Raw genomic sequence first — 16881 nt, forward strand, 5'->3', positions numbered from 1 at the left:
TTAAAACAATCAGTTGCTAGAGCAGGTGCCATGACTGCGCTAAGCCGGGCAAAAGCATGGCAAGCCGATCTTGATCCAGAGGATTTGGCTAACGGCTGCCCCAGTGTTAAAGAAGACGGGTCTCCATTCAGCGCTGAAGACTTCGCCAGGATAGTAAGGGAGATGCGTCCAATATCAAGCAAGCTGGCTGAAGATACAGATCTACCCATGATCAACCGGCTTATGACGTAGAGTACAAAAAGGTGAAGGCGCCGGTTCATCCAGAGGTGGATCTGATCCCGCCTACTCGTAAGCACACCTTCGCTTCTGACATTGATCCGTCCAATCTTATTGATGATGAAGCTGTGTTTACAGCATTGACTGGTTCAACTGGTCTACGCCTGACTTCCAGCCGATGGATAATGAAGAAGCTGAAGAAGCAAAGGCACAGGATGACCCAGAGGCTTCAACCCATCAAGAGTAAAATCTGGAGTCATGAGCCGGTGATAGCGTCGTTGATACTCAGTCCCAAATCACTTGTTCTTTTGGGTTGTCTGATGCCCTGTAATAGGCTTTAGTTTAAACAATTCCGCTCTGTCGTGCCATCGCGCACATTTTGGTTTGTATAACACTGCTGATCCGACAGTTGAAGATCTGCCCCTTATGTTTATGATATCATCGACTTATGTAGATCAGACTTATCATTTTCCCTGCAATCACAGATCACGAGTACCCTGTGATATTTTGGTTATATCGTCGGTTCATCAGATACCGTGCAATGAGGGTAATAATCCGGAAACGGAGCGCAACGCCCTTGTTAAATGTATTCACGCTGCCGGCTTATGACGCCGCAGAGAGGGAAGGACATTATCCCATAACCTATAGCACAATACTCCAAACATATACAGGCGACGTATAGTCTAAAACCAGGCTGGGTGAGATAAACCCCAGAGAGGCTCATAATATGAACCATAAGGCATAATAGCCATTGGATCAGTTTCCAATCATGTATCAACATGCCACAAAATGCAAACCTCAAAAAAGAATCTTCAACTCACACAAAAACCAGAAAACAAGGCTTTCATAGGCGGCCAGGCCTAAAACACAAGTGCTTTTCATGGGCGTGCACCGCCACTAGCTAATCCTTCAAACCTTGTAAGCCGGACCTCACATGACCAACCGCCACCTTAACTTTGACTAGTTCAGGGTCCTAATAAGATTGACTGTCAAGCGTTCGGCGGGTCATTCCAGGATTACCTAGACAGAGTGGCAGACGTACAAGGCAGGCTCAACTGAAATTGTTTGGTGCTATGCACCGGGCGTTTCAAACCATGACGGATTTATTAAAGCTATGTTCTGTGAACAGGGAGCCCCCAAGAGATAGATATTGAGTTGTGCTCGCTGGGTACCTACGTTTGAGCTGTGCTGTGCAGCAGTCTCTCTTTGGCCCCTTTAATCCGGGCGTCAAGCCTCCAAGAGCTATGCTCATATGAAATAACAAAGACTCATATTTTTAGAAAAGAAACGACAGAGGCCCTGAATTATCAGGGATGCCAGCTTTATTATATTCATCATAATATATACACGGATATATATATATATATGTACATCACAAGTGCCAATGGCTCAAGCGTAATAAGGCCGAAGATGAGCTATATTCCAAGGCCGGTGGGTCTCCTCGTCCGACGTGCGTGAGTCCTTGTAGTCTCGAACATCGATAAGGTAGTATGACCCGTTGTTCAGATTCTTGCTGACCACAAAGGGTCCTTCCCAAGGTGGGGATAGCTTGTGCATATCAGTTTGATCCTAGATAAGCCGGAGCACCAAATCGCCTTCTTGAAAGCTCCTGGTTTTAACCCGGCGGTTGTGGTAACGACGCAGATCTTGCTGGTAAATCGCCGAACAAGCCGCTGCAAGGTCACGCTCCTCATCCAACAGGTCAGGTGCATCCTGACGTGCTTTTTCATTATCAGCTTCAACATAAGCCGCCACGCGGGGCGAGTTGTGACGGATGTCACTCAGGAGAACCGCCTCTGCTTTGTAAACCATGAAGAAAGGCGTGTAACCCATCGATCTGTTGGGGTAGTATTGATACTCCATAAAACTGAGGGTAACTCCTCCACCCAACAACCCGGCATCCTCTGCAAAGGAACCATAAACCGGGGCTTGATACCTCTCAAAATTTCTTGATTGGCTCGTTCAGCTTGGCCATTGGACTGAGGGTGAGCCACTGATGATACATCAAGGCGAATATGCTCACGTTGACAAAATTCTCTCATAGCACATTTAGACAAATTAGTGCCATTATTAGTTATGATACTGTGGGGATAGCCAAAACGGAAAATCACCTTTTTGATGAATTGAACCGTTGTCGCTGCATCGCACTTACTGACCAGCTCTGCCTCAACCCACTTTGTAAATTTGTCGACTGCCACCAACAGGTGGGTCTTTTTATCTTTGGACCTCTTGAAAGGCCCCACCATGTCAAGCCCCCAGACTGCAAACCGCCAAGTAATTGGAATCATCCTCAGCTCTTGAGCCGGTACATGAGCCCGTCAGAAAAACTTCTGACAACCATCACATTTACTGACTAAGTCTTCTGCATCAGCATGAGCCGTCAACCAATAAAATCCATGACGAAAAGCTTTAGCTACGAGGGATTTAGATCCGGCATGATGACCACAATCACCCTCATGAATTTCTCACAAAATTTCACAGCCCTCCTCAGGAGAAACACAACGTTGAAACGCCCGTGTAACACTGCATCGATGCAACTCTCCATTAACAATAGTCATGGATTTAGACCGCCGGGTTATCTGCCTGGCCAAAATTTCATCATCAGGTAACTCGCCCCGAGTCATATAAGCCAGATATGGATCTATCCAATCCGAGATAGCATGAAGAGCCGCTACCAATTGTGCCTCTGGGTCAGGAATAGCAAGGTCCTCCTCTGTAGGCAATTTAACCGAGGGGTTACGCAAAACATCAAGAAACACATTGGGTGGCACCGGCTTACGCTGGGACCCCAACCGGCTTAGACCATCAGCCGCCTCATTTTTCCTTCGATCAACATGCTCCACTTGATATCCCCTGAAATGACCAGCAATTGCATCCACCTCTCGGCGATAAGCCGCCATGAGTGGGTCCTTAGAATCCCAAGTGCCTGAAACTTGCTGGGCCACCAAATCTGAGTCGCCGAAGCACCTCACCCGGCTTAAGTTCATCTCCTTAGCCATCCGGAGGCCATGGAGCAAGGCTTCATACTCAGCTGCATTGTTAGTACAAGGAAACATCAACCGTAAAACATAACAAAATTTTATCACCTCGCGGGGAAGTCAAAATAACTCCAGCCCCCCAGCCTTCTAATTGCCTGGATCCATCAAAATGAATAGTCCAATATGTGTTATCCGGCTTTTCCTCGGGCATTTGCAGCTCCGTCCAGTCATTGATGAAATCGACAAGTGCTTGAGACTTGATGGCTGTGCGAGGCATATACTTCAAATCATGGGGTCCGAGCTCAATGGCCCACTTGGCTACCCGACCTGTGGCTTCTCTGTTTTGAATAATATCTCCTAAAGGAGCAGAACTAACCACAGTGATGGGGTGACCCAAAAAATATTGTTTAAGCTTTCGACTGGCCATAAATACCCCATATACCAGCTTCTGCCAATGTGGATATCTTTGTTTGGACTCAATAAGGACTTCACTGATATAATAAACCGGCCGCTGAACCGGATATTCCTTTCCTGCTTCTTTCCTTTCCACCACAATTGCCACACTGACGGCTCGGCTTTGGCAGCCACATATAACAACAAGGGTTCCTTATCAATAGGAGCAGCAAGGATCGGCGGCTTAGCTAACTGTTTCTTCAAAGCCTCAAACGCCTGATCAGCAGCATCACTTCAGACGAAACGATCTGTTTTCTTCAACATGTGATACAGAGGGATAGCCTTCTCTCCCGACCGGCTTATGAACTGAATTAAGGCCGCAATACGACCCGCCAGACGGTGAACATCATTAATGCAAGCCGTCTTCACCAAGGAAGTGATGGCCTTGATTTTCTCCGGGTTAGCTTCAATGCCTCATTCAGAAACCAGAAAACCCAAGAGTTTTCCAGCTGGCACACCAAAGACGCACTTGGCCGGATTAAGCATCATCTTATAGACCCGGAGATTGTCAAAGGTTTCTTTCAAATCATCTATCGGCGTTTCCTTTTTCCTTGATTTCACCACAATATCATCCACATACGCATGGACATTGCGCCCAATCTGGCCATGAAGGCAATTTCGTACACACCGCTGGTAAGTCGCCTGGGCACTCTTGAGCCCAAAAGGCATAGACACATAACAGAAGGCTCCAAAAGGAGTGATAAAAGTTGTCTTCTCCTGGTCCTTAACTGCCATCTTGATCTGATGATAACCAGAGTAAGCATCCAAGAAACTCAAACGTTCACAACCCGCCGTAGCATCAATGATCTGATCAATACGGGGAATAGCAAAGGGATCAGCCGGCAGGCTCTGTTAAGGTTTGTGTAATCCACACACATATACTAAGTGCCATTTTTCTTAAGTACCAGCATCGGGTTAGCCAACCACTCGGGGTGAAAAACTTCAACAATGAACCCTGCCGCCAAGAGCTGGGCCACTTCCTCACCGATGGCCTTGCGCCTTTCCTCGTTGAAACGACGAAGGAATTGCCTGACCGATTTAAATTTCAGATCAATATTAAGAGTGTGCTCAGCGTGTTCTCTCAGTACACCTGGCATATCTGAAGGTTTCCATGCAAAGATGTCCCGGTTCTCACGGATGAACTCGATGAGCGCGCTTTCCTATTTCGAATCCAGATTAACACTGATACTGAACTGCTTGGATGAGTCGCCAGGGACAAAATCGACCAACTTAGTGTCATCAGCTGATTTAAATTTCAACAAAGGGTCATGCTCTGTAGTTGGCTTCTTCAAAGACGTCATATCAGCCTGGTCAATATTATCCTTGTAGAATTTCAAGTCCTCAGTTGCACAAACAGCTTCCGCGTATGCGGCATCACCTTCCTCGCATTCCAGAGCTACCTTTCTGTTGCCATGTACAGTGATCGTGCCCTTATGGCCCGTCATCTTGAGCTGCAGATATACATAACAAGGTCGTGCCATGAACTTGGCGTAAGCCGGCCGCCCAAACAGAGCATGATAAGGACTTTTGATCTTCACAACTTCAAAAGTTAGCTTCTCAGTTCTAGAATCATGATCATCACCAAAAGCCACGTCCAAAGTTATCTTACCCACCGGATATGCCGACTTACCGGGTACCACTCCGAAAGATGGTAGAGGACGGCTTAAGATTCTTATCTGTTAACTCCATATGGCGGAAAGTATCGTAGTAAAGGATATTAATACTGTTGCCTCTGTCCATGAGTACCTTCGTAAACTTGTACCCTCCAACCTGAGGGACCACCACCAAGGCCAATTCACCTGGATTGACAACTCGGGGCGGGTGATCATCGCGGCTCCACACTATAGGCTGCTTAGACCATCTTAAATACTGAGGCACCGACGGCTCAACCACGTTCACCGCCCTTTTATGGAGCTTCTGATCCCGCTTACATAAACTTGTGGTGAAGACGTGGTATTGCCCCCCGTTCAACTGCTTTGGATTACTCTGGTAACCAGACTGCTCCTGATTCCCTTGACCAGATTGCTGATTAAAGCTACCTTGATTGTCTTGGCCTTGGAAGCCAGAATTTGAACCGCCACCACCAAAACCCGGTTCATGAGAGCCGGATCCTGAACCGCCGTTTGGGCCATGGTTGTTCTGGAAAATATTGGACTCCTTAAACTCTTTCATGATAAAGCAGTCCCTCCACCGATGAGTGGATGGCTTCTCGCACCTACCGTGACTCGGACAAGGCTGATTCAGTGCTGCCTCAAGGTTGAACTTCGGCGGTCCCGACTGGGCCGGCCTTCCCTTGCGATGCTGATTGTTATTATGCACATTGGTGTTAGCTACGAAGTCTGAATTGCCGCCCACCTTACGCTTACCATTGCCGCCTTGGCCTGCCGTATTCTGCTGCTGCCCCTTCGTATTACCGTTCTTCTTCCCTTTCCCAACCTTCTCTTCATCAGATCCGGGGTCTTTGGTACTATCTGAGTCGGCATACTTGACAAGAGACGCCATGAGCTCCCCCATGTCGTTGCAATGGCGCTTAAGCCGCCCAAGCTTCTGCCTAAGAGGTTCAAAATGGCATTTTTTCTCCAACATCAGGACTGCTGAGCCGGCATTGATACTGTCCAACGAATGTATAACAGTTGAAATCCGGCGCACCCAATGGGTTGTTGACTCGCCCTCACCTTGGACACAAGAGTCCAGATCCAAGATTGACATGGGCTGCTTGCATGTGTCTTTAAAATTTTGTATGAAGTGAGCCTTCAACTCTTCCCATGATCTAATGGAATTAGCCGGGAGCCCCTTCAACCAAGTACGAGCCGGCCCATCCAACATCATGGTGAAATACTTAGCACACGCAGCATCAGTAACGTCTAGCATCTCCATGGCCATCTCATAACTCTCAATCCAGGCTTCCGGGGGTTGATTCGCTGTATAATTAGGCACCTTACGTGGACCCTTGAAATCCTTAGGTAAGCGCTCGTTTCGAAGAGCCGGCACCAGACACGGCACACCTAGGGTTCTAGAAGTCACTCCTGCCTCCATCGAAGTTGATGGATAAACCGGAGATTGTTGTTGAGCCGCTAGCTGAGCCGCCTGCTCAGCCTCTCGGCGCGCTCTGCCCTGATCCACCAGAGTCTGGGCATCGACACCTCCGTGCGCCGGGTCAACATGATCACGAGGCTCGTTATGGCGTTGCTCACTGCATGAGACCGCTGGTGAATCAATGTGCCTGCTAAAGCTCCGGCTTGGACGAGGGGTTGAATGAATCCTTTCACAGCTATACGAATAAGCCGGCTGCTATAGCAGTGCCGTATTAAGAAGTTCCACCACCTTCCAGGTCTCCGCCGCCATAGGGGACTCACCTTGCACTCGAAGAGCCGCCAGTCGCGTTGCTGCTGCGACTAAGTTGTCCAACGGGTTGGAAAAACGGCCCGGAGGCGTGACTGATTGTTGAGGCGGAGTTAAATTTAGACGGGGCGGTTCTGTGCTGCGTGGCTGAATCGTCGCACCAGCCGCCGGTGCCCCCGCAACCCGGTTCACCTCTGGCGGGTTACTTGGCGCTGCACCCGGTGTATTGAACAAATTTCATGCACTGTAGTTAGGGGGAAGCCGGCTCTCATGCCGCCTCCGCAGGACCGCGTTTGATGCATTCTGATCCAGACTTAACCGGGAATTTTCGGCCTGGATCCGCTGAGACTCAGCATCCAATGCGGCCCGCTCTGTGGCCATCCTCGCATTCTCTGCACTGAGCTCTTCCTTAGCCTGGGCTATCTCATCCTTCAGCTTGGCAATATCTACCTTGTGCTGCGCTTGATTCGCCGGGGTGACCTCCACCTCCATGAGCACTGCTAAAGCATCCAAAAGTTCCGTCAACACCTGCATCGGAGGGGGCACTGAACCGGTCGCGCCTGCCGTTAATGCGGCTGTCAAACCAGATATCATGGCCGTTGCTGTTGACGAGTTGTGAGCCGGCTGCGTGCCAGCCATGAAAACGGTAGCCCTGTACGGCGGCTCATAGGGATCCGGAATACTGTCGCCATTGGAACAGCCCCCAAGCCGGCCGTCCTGCAATCGGTACATTGAACTAGTCTCGTCGGTTGATGATTCTCCAACAGAATAGATGATCGTCTCACCACCAGACGCGGATCCTCCTTCATGTTCCGTCCCATGGATGCATCCGACAAAGGCATGTTTTACGGCGGGTTGAATCCGGGCGGGTTGTGCACGCTGAGCCGTCTCGATGATGTCGGTGCAGATGTCCGGCTCAGGGCCCGATTCGCCGATCTTGCCGATGAAGATGTGGATTCCGCCGAAGGGGACCCGGTACCCGTACTCGATTGAGCCGGCCTTGGGGCCCCATCCCGCATCGTCTATGTAAATCTTGCCGCGATGACTCTTGGTCATCCGGCCCACAGCGTATCCCTTGATCCCTTCGAAGCTGCCCTTCAAGAACTCGAAACCACCGTGTGCTGGCCCCACGATGGGCGCCAACTGTCGTGGAGTTGACACGGCAGATGTCCTAGTGTAAGGACTTAGTCGCGGAGCCATCGCAGCTAGGTTAGCTTAAAGGGGTTAAAACGGGACAAAGGCCACGGGAGTTTTATACTGGTTCGGCCCCTTACGGTGAAGGTAAAAGCCTAATCCAGTTGAGGTGGAATTGTTGGGGTTTCGATTACCAGGGAGCGAATACGCTTGACCTAGTTCTCGATCTCTTGTCTCCTATCCTTGAACCACCGCCAGGTCGTCCCTTTATATACACAGGTTGACACCCGGCGGCTTACAGAGTCCCGACCGGCTCATACACAACGTGTCCGGCTCGGTGACTAACTAAGCTTGCCTTACACTACAAGTCATACATACGGCGATTCATCCTCTTGGGCCTTAAGCCACCTCTGGGTCTTGGGCCGTCAACAGGCTTGCTATGAGCCGCCATCTTCAGTGTTAAACCGCCAATGATATAACCCGACCCTTTCTTGAGCGGTTCATATCCGATAGTTATATACCCAACACTAGCTATGAATGGTCATGCCCGTCGTTTTGGCCGCATTTTGAAATGGGCATAAGAAATTCAAAAAAAAATCAAAAAATGAAAACCTTCATGTTGTGTCATTATATGTGACCTAGTTTACAGGAAAAATAACAAACTTGGACTACGGTAAATGTCTTTAAAAAGTGTTCTAAAAAACGAGCTATCATGTATGAAGATCCATGACTTTCAAGTCAAATGGCCAATGTTATGGCGACATTCATGGCATAGTTTGTTCAACTGATATCATATTTTGCGCAAGTTGCATCTTGGAATGACAAACAATGCTGCCTATGGAAGTTTTCATTTTCTTTGCACGGAAATTTCATTTTCCATTTTTCGAGTGCCCAAAATGAGTTTTTTATGAAGAACCTACCAAATATTTGTTGCAAAATTGGACCAAACCAATTTTCTAAAATATTAGACCATATTTAATATAAAATTGACCAAATGGTTGTGTGTCAAGAGCTTTTCATCCATTTCTCGTCAAAAAGACAAATTCCCGCCGATTCTGTAGGAAATGGGTGATATTTGAACTAGTGCTTCTTTGGTTGCTCTTTATTTTTTCCAAAAATAATTTCTAGGTATATAAGTATATATTTAATCAGAGATACTCCGAAAGTTTTTGCAAGATTGAACCCCAGGTACGAACGGTCATGCCCGCCGTTTTGACAGCATTTTGAAACGGGTATAAGAAATTCAAAAAAAAAGAAATTGAAAACCTTCGCATTGTATCATTATATGTGACCTAGTTTTCAGGAAAGATAACAAACTTGGACTACATCTAATATCTTTAAAAAGTGTTATCAGAAACGAGCTATCATGTATAAAGATCCATGGCTTTCAAGTAAAATAGCCAATGTGATGGCTCATAGGTACATAAGTATCTATTTAATCAGAGATACTCCAAAAGTTTTGTCAGATTCAACCCCTAACTACGAACGATCATACCCGCCGTTTTGAACGCAATGTGAAACGGGCATAAGAAATGATCTCATGTTGTGCGCAAGGGTGCTCCTTGGAATGGCAAACATTGTTGCCAAAGGGAGTTTTAATTTTCTTTGCAACGACGATTCACCTGAAAATGCTTGATGAAAATCTTCGCATCGATGAACATTTTTTAAATTCATGATCATTTTTTGTGAGCATTTTAAGAAAAGTTGTGATGATATTTTGAATTCGCAAATTTGTTGGTCAAATTCAAGAACATTATTTCAATGCGCAAACATTTTTTCAAAATCATGAACATTTTTTTAATACACAAAAATTTTATGATTTCACGAACATCTTTCCAAAAATCACATTTTTTTTAATCACATCTTTCCACTAATAGGCTATGGGCCGTTGGCCCACTCGGCCGCAATGCTAAAGAGGAAAAATAGAAGAGAAGGGGGGGCCTCTCACAATTTAGGCCCGAGACCACTCGGCCGCAATCCTATAAAAATAATGATTGTAGTTACATATTACAGTTGAGTTGGTGGCGTGGTGGTAAGGATCAGTTGTGGTTTGTGGGTGACTTGGGTTTGAATCCTCTTTGTTCGTGTTTCTTTTCTATTTTTCTATTTCCGTTTGAGCCATGCGGGTCCCAGTTTGGTGGGGCCAACAGGTCAGTTCAGTGCTGGGACCCACGTGTCATGTAGGTAGTGGGTCGGGCGTGTATGTTGGTGTAGGTCAACCGGTCAATGCATGGGTCCCACCCCGTCAATGGTAGATTTAAACATAGTGCTATCCAGACACATGAGAGGAAAATTGACACATAGACATGACACATAGACAAAATTGATGAGGTGGCGCTCAGTCATAGGAATGCACCACAATTTACAAGGTCATGACCATTTAGATTGGTCGTTATCAGCTAGAAATAAGGTTGTCGGTCACCGTTGTCTGCTTTACGATCATTTCGTGTAAGGCAATTACGACCTTTCTGATCAAAATGATCGTTATGGTTTAGGGTTTGGACCCTTCAAAACAGTTTACGACTAATTGGTTCGAAATGGTCGTTGATTTATTACCAATTCACCCACGGTCACTAAGAGAAGGTCACAAGTTGACATATTTCTTGTAGTGACAGTACCCGGTCGGGGTCATAGTGGAGGCCACCCTATGCGTGTGGGCCATCTCAAGGTGGAGAGGCCCGACGGAGCTGGCGAACTTCTTCCTCGCTGCCGGCTACCACCACCTCCCACGTGGTTCTCCGGTCATGTTCCGCGTGGAAGAGGTTCGGGGCAACGGAGGCCTTGTGATTGGCCTCACTGCTCGCTTCACCAACCGCTTCGACACCTACTTCCTACTCGACAAAGTCTTCTGGTGTGGGTGCGAGTTCATCGCCTTCACCACCTACAACATCTTCACCAACTTCGACCACATCTTCCCCACCGTCAACGGCATGCACACTCTCCCCTACAACACCGAGGACGAGGAGCGAACATGGCGGCGAAGGCAGAAGATGTCAAGTGTTGCCCAACGTAGGGCTAAGCTATCTGTAAGGGCGCTACTATAAGCCCTAATAATCATATCTATCTATGTAATGTGTGTGTTCCCTATATATATGGGAATATATCAATGGATATTCTGTTCGTGCAACTTGCTTAATATTAATATATTTATCTATGTAATGTGTGTATTCTATTGCTTGCAAGTAGTCGTTCATGTGATTGAGATTAGTGCTGACCAGTGACGGAGCTTGGAAGAAAAGGTTGGGCGGGCCAGCTTAAAGGAGAGCACAAATATCAAGCAGGGTGTCGTCCATACTTGAGCATAGGCTTTTCTATAAGATCTTTGGCCTGCATGAGCATCACTAATCAGTCATTAGGTTCGGTCATTGCTAGGAGCCTGTATCTCGCTGGTTTTTGACATGTGGGCATGTGCACAAAGCAAAGGGCCAAGCTATCTCGCTCGAGCGTCTCCATTTTTATCTTGAATAAAAAGGGTGACCGATTTGTCTTGGTCAAACCAAACCAATGCAAATCCCACACCAAAACACGAGCTCGGTCCGTTTGAAAAAAACTAAAGAAAACTAAGAATATTTGGCGTTCATTTGAACCATAAAATTTAAATGTTGCAACAAATATTGGAAAACAAAAAAAGAAAAAGAAAAAGAACAATGTACACACCTGGCAGCCCAGTAGATGGCCAAATTTGAACTTGTGCCAAATCATTCACTATTTCTAGAGATTTTACATAAAGTAATTCAAATTTAAACTGCAAATGTGCTGTATTTTATTGACATATTTGTTCCACTCGCTTCACAAAAAAACCCTCCTTTTGAAAGTTGAGAAATGATTTTTATTGTAACAAAAAATTGGAAAACTGCCTCTTTTGGAAGCTATCTTTTCAGTGTTATTTTGTAGGCACTCTGAAATAGTTACGCAAATCAATGAGGTCAAATAAGGATTTATAAAAAAAATCATACTGGAGTTGGACCAACAGGGAATTGATTAGGAATTTCTAATGAAGTCCTACATATATTAAATATAAATTTAAATCAAAAATATATAGAAAATCTTCGTGTATAATTACAAAAATTAGCTATTATATAGGCCTGCAGATATGATGAATTTAGGAACTTGAATCAACTCAACTGGATTTGAAATGAATGTTCTATGAATTTGTAAGTTTGATTAGAAATGGAAAATGGTATTTGACACTGTTCACGCATGTTGAACAGGCCGAACCAGGCTCTTAAGCACATACGCACACGTGCCGCACTGGCTTAGCCCACGGGCTGGGATGCGACGTCGTTGGCGCGCTCTTCAGGTCCTACTTGTCAGGACGTCATCCAAGTAACGGTCAATGATGGGCTTTGACCCGACGGAATGCTTCGTCTGGACATTTGAGAGGCCGTGGCCAAGGAACGAGGGGAAAAGTGAGGAGCGTTCAAGTGGCGGGGCTCAAAATTGAGCACAACTAATAAACCAATTGCATAAAAATAGAAACCCCAAAATCTAACCACCAGTGTTGTGCGGGGCTACGGTTGTAGCCTTGTAGGTCCAATGCTAAGTTTTTTTGCGGACAGGTCCAATGCTAGGTTAGCATACCATGTCAGTGTGTGTTCCTTTTCGGAAAAAGAAAATGTCAGCGTGTGTTATGGCTGGGAACGGCAGAGGAACCTGCTTGCTCATAAATTCTTTTAAAACTTAACTACATTGCTAACTACAAAGTTATTACTATGTTTTTCAACAGAAAATTCCGAAGGACTGTGTACCTCATCTGATGTATCAGAATGGTCGCCTTGATGTTTTGAACATACAGCCAGGTCATCCTACGAATCACACCTGTCCATATCGGATTTCCAAAACCAATGAAGACATGAAAATCAAAAAATGGAAAAAAATGTAAGGACAGTCGTAAGGAGGTACTTGGAAGCAACATTGTGCGAAAGGCAAGAATTGGAGACAGGATAATCTCCATTCTTCATAATGGAGAGTCAGGGCCTATCTTGTTTTATGATATTTTACCTAAGAGAAGGTAGTAGGTCCTAGTTAATAATACTCATGATCATGTGCTAAGAACAACTGAGTAGGATTGGTTAGATGACTATGATGATGATGTGGTATCGAGTAGAAGTTGTATGATCGATGATGATGAGTATGACTTGTTATTATGATACCAATGATGAGTTATTCATTATTATGATCGATGATGCATGATGCTAAGTTGTTATATGAGCATAATGAGTTATTATATATATATATCAGTAGGCGAAATGAACATGGATTAGATTCAAGTGGAGGCAACATGTGGTGCACATCGAAAGTACTACCAATCCAAACTAGATCAAGTTTGGATTAGAGTAGTACTTTCGACATGCACCACATGTTGCCTCCACTTGAATCTACTCCACGTTCATTTCACCCACTGTTATATAATAACTAATTATGGTCATAAAATCAATTGATGAAACTATTGTATATAAAACTACAACGAAAATAAGCTGTATTTTTTAAAATACAGGAAAAGTTAGCAGCAGCGCTTTTCAGAAGAAACGCTACTGCTACTTACTACTAGCAGTAGCGCTGAGCCAAAGAAAGCACTACTGCTAACTAGGTATAGCAGTAGCGCTCTCTTTCCAGTGCTACTGCTACTAGTTAGCTGTAGCGCCTTAGTGGTAGCGCTCGTACAAGCGCTACTGCTAGCTATAAAACAAGCGCTACTACTATGGTTTTCCCTTGTAGTGCAGGTATATATAAAAAAATTAGTGCCAATAAAAAAATATGTTAAAGCTCTTAGCCAGCTGAAAGTACTTGTACCAAGTTTTTTTTAGACATCAGTACTTGTACCAAGTTCGTATCAATGACAATGTTTTTTGTCTGCCGGATATAATCAACTCGCAACAAGCCCTTGGAAGATGGCTGCTGGACTGGTCTGGCAAGGCCCCTGATGCGGCTAAGGGAGTCATGTTAAGCTAACAGAGCCTTGGCAGCCTCCTGACCAAGGACGGATGAAGCCATGAAGGTGAATATCGACGGGGCAACGGCGAAGGTGGACGGTTCAGGGGGCGGTGGAGCGGTCGTGCACGGTCATCATGGCATGTTTGTGGGAGTAGAGCATGCCATTTTCCCCATCTGTTGCTGACTGGAACATGCTGAACTGTTGGCGTGTCATCGAGGTATCCAGCTGGCCATCGAAGTGGGAGCCCGGAAGACTGTCATGCAGACTGATAATCAGGGGGTAGCGCGGGCCTTGATGAACTCGGGGCTGGCTAGATTTCGGTATAGCCCTCTCGTCGAAGAAATCAAGGAGCTTATCTCTTAGATCTCTTAGGATGAGTTTCTTGTGTGTTAGGCTAGACGTAATCGAGCGGCGCATTATCTAGCTGGGGATGGCTGCCTGATAAATTATGTAAGACTTGGTTTTCTATTCCTCCTGTTTCTTGTTTCTATTCGAGACATTATTGTGTCGCTCGGCCACTTAGTTAATAAAAGGCAGCAAGGTTTTCCCCTAAAAAGTTCGCATACCAGAAGAAATGTCATGCAATTTTCCATCATATCAAGTTGTATGAAGCATAAAAAAAATTAAGTAATCAAGATTGTGCGTCTACGAACAGCTTCCTCAAGACAATTACCCATGCATAATAATATTAACAAAAGCGAGGTGATCAAATATTACACTGTCCACAAATGCAACAGTACCACTAAACATACACCACCTAAGCAACAGTACCACTTAGCATACACCAAGCAACAGCTAGTCAGCTACCACATCATAACATAAGTAGAGCAGATCTCGGCTACCACTACATCATAACACAAGTACAGCAGGCCAAATGAGTTCAGATCTCCTGTCAGCATCAGCCTTTCAAGGTCAGAATCGACGACGGAAAAGGGACCAGGCAACACTCACTTCCATACTACATGAGCCAACCGTCAGCACAAAACCTGGGGGAGTTATACCAGCCATCTCAGGTTTTAAGGCTACCTCACTGCTATCAGCAACTTCATCATCGTTAATAGGATATGCCATGGCAGAGACTTTGAGCATCTCCTCAAGGCCAACCGAAACCACACTGCGTGAGAGCTTGACCATGCCATCAGCACCAACAGGCAATCCACCATCTCCAAAATCAAGTAACTTGACTTTCAGGTCATCAGCTCTAGTGTTGTAGGCAGTAAACATACCTCGAAAACCATCTGGCCAAGACCCACCAGTGACTTTTATGCGGATCGTGGCCTCCACAGCGCACATAATGTGATCGTATTTAAATTCAATTGTGCTAATCCTGCTAGGGTAAACGTCACTAAGCACGCATCCAGATCTAAAATTCAAAACTAGCTCGCTTAGGTCTTTATCATCAGATTTAGTGGTCCCCTTCACTTTCAGCGAAACCTCAATGTGCGAAGGTTCCATCGACACAGCAACAGCACGGCTGGGGCCTGTCAATGCTAGATACGGATCCTGCACCAAACAACTATTCAAGTAAATAACAGAGTAATGTTCATCAACAGTAAGACCGCATCGAGTAGAATGCAAACAATCTACTCTATCTTATAACAGAGTATATGGTAGAAGAAGCTTAATGAATCACTAAATCTGACATTGGCAAATGCACAATGGGCAGCACAGATATATCAAAGATGCTAGAGAAGGCCAGGTTAATTAAGGAAATAAAAGGAAGGAATGAAAGATTTATATACGAACATTCTTATTGATGATTTGGCAGTTATTCCTCTGTCGCTGGAAGATAATGTTGCGCTTGTGATCCAAGATATCACGCACGGCAACCATACCAAACACTTGCAGTGGCCAGCGTAAAGAGTCGTCATTGATTGACACGATTTTGAGAGAAACGATCTGCAGAGTTTCCGCGGTCTTGATGTAGACCTTCTCCTCGGGAGTAGGGTAAGTGTAACGCATAGGTGGGATAGATGCTGCATCAATCAATAATGGCCTAGTTAGTTGCATGTAAGTAATGACAGTATGGATTGGCATATGCTGCAATGTAAAATTGGTGGTTTCATTTGATAGATGGCAGAAAAATGCAAGTAATTGCAAGTAAGAAGAGGTGATTTACTGATTTCCGGGAAGGTGGCGCCGTGGCGGGCGTGCTGTTGGTTCCAGCGGCCGCGGAACATGGAGGCGTCCAATTCTTCCTCGCACTGCGCCCACTCCATCTCCTTCTCATAGAGAAGCCTCGCCTCTTCTGCGGCTTCTATCGCCTTGGCGGCCGCCTCAGCATCCGCCTTGGCGGCCCGGGCGGCTTCTTCAGCCTCCTCGGCCTTGGCCTTGGCTATCCTGGCAGCTTCTTCGGCCTCCTCGGCCTTGGCCTTGGCTACCCTGGCAGCCTCCCTCGCCTTCATCTTGGCTTCAAACGCAAGGGATTCAGCCTTGTCCAAGTCTATCCGCGACGCAGCCTTCTTCGCCCTGGATTTCTTCCCCTTGGCAGCGGCAGCAGCAGCCACTTCTTCGGCATTCACCGTAGGCAAGGGAGAAACCTTGGTCGAGCCAAAGCGGAACTTGTCCTTGGCTTTAACCCCGCCACCCGATGGACCCATCTGCGTCTCCAGCGCGCCGCCCCCGAGATCGATCGTCTTCCACGCCGGCTCCTCCCCGCCGCCGCCGCCGCCGCCGCCGCTCTTTGTTTTGTGTCCGCGCGGTGGGGAAAAGAAACCCTAGATCGGGGGGTGGAATTGGTGGATGGGTCGGCCGGTCGGGTCGGGTTCTCGGCCCAGGCCGTGAGTGGGTGGATATAGATTATAGAGCTAGTTTGGTTGTCTC

The 16881-nt window shown here is 46.3% G+C and overlaps 1 protein-coding gene across 1 annotated transcript; it reads right to left on the reverse strand.

Annotated features, from left to right (window-relative positions):
* Nucleotides 1-14718: 14718 nt before the first annotated feature.
* On the reverse strand, nt 14719-16647 carry LOC123166079 (uncharacterized; the record flags this gene model as incomplete). The annotated part of the gene is given in 3 exon segments (XM_044583842.1): nt 14719-15561; nt 15805-16034; nt 16178-16647. Coding segments are annotated over 3 exon segments (1291 nt in total), but the record flags the coding sequence as incomplete, so codon positions are not given.
* Between the last annotated feature and the right edge of the window lie 234 nt (nt 16648-16881).

This window comes from Triticum aestivum, chromosome 7D, assembly GCF_018294505.1.
Source record: "Triticum aestivum cultivar Chinese Spring chromosome 7D, IWGSC CS RefSeq v2.1, whole genome shotgun sequence".
Taxonomy (NCBI): domain Eukaryota; kingdom Viridiplantae; phylum Streptophyta; class Magnoliopsida; order Poales; family Poaceae; genus Triticum; species Triticum aestivum.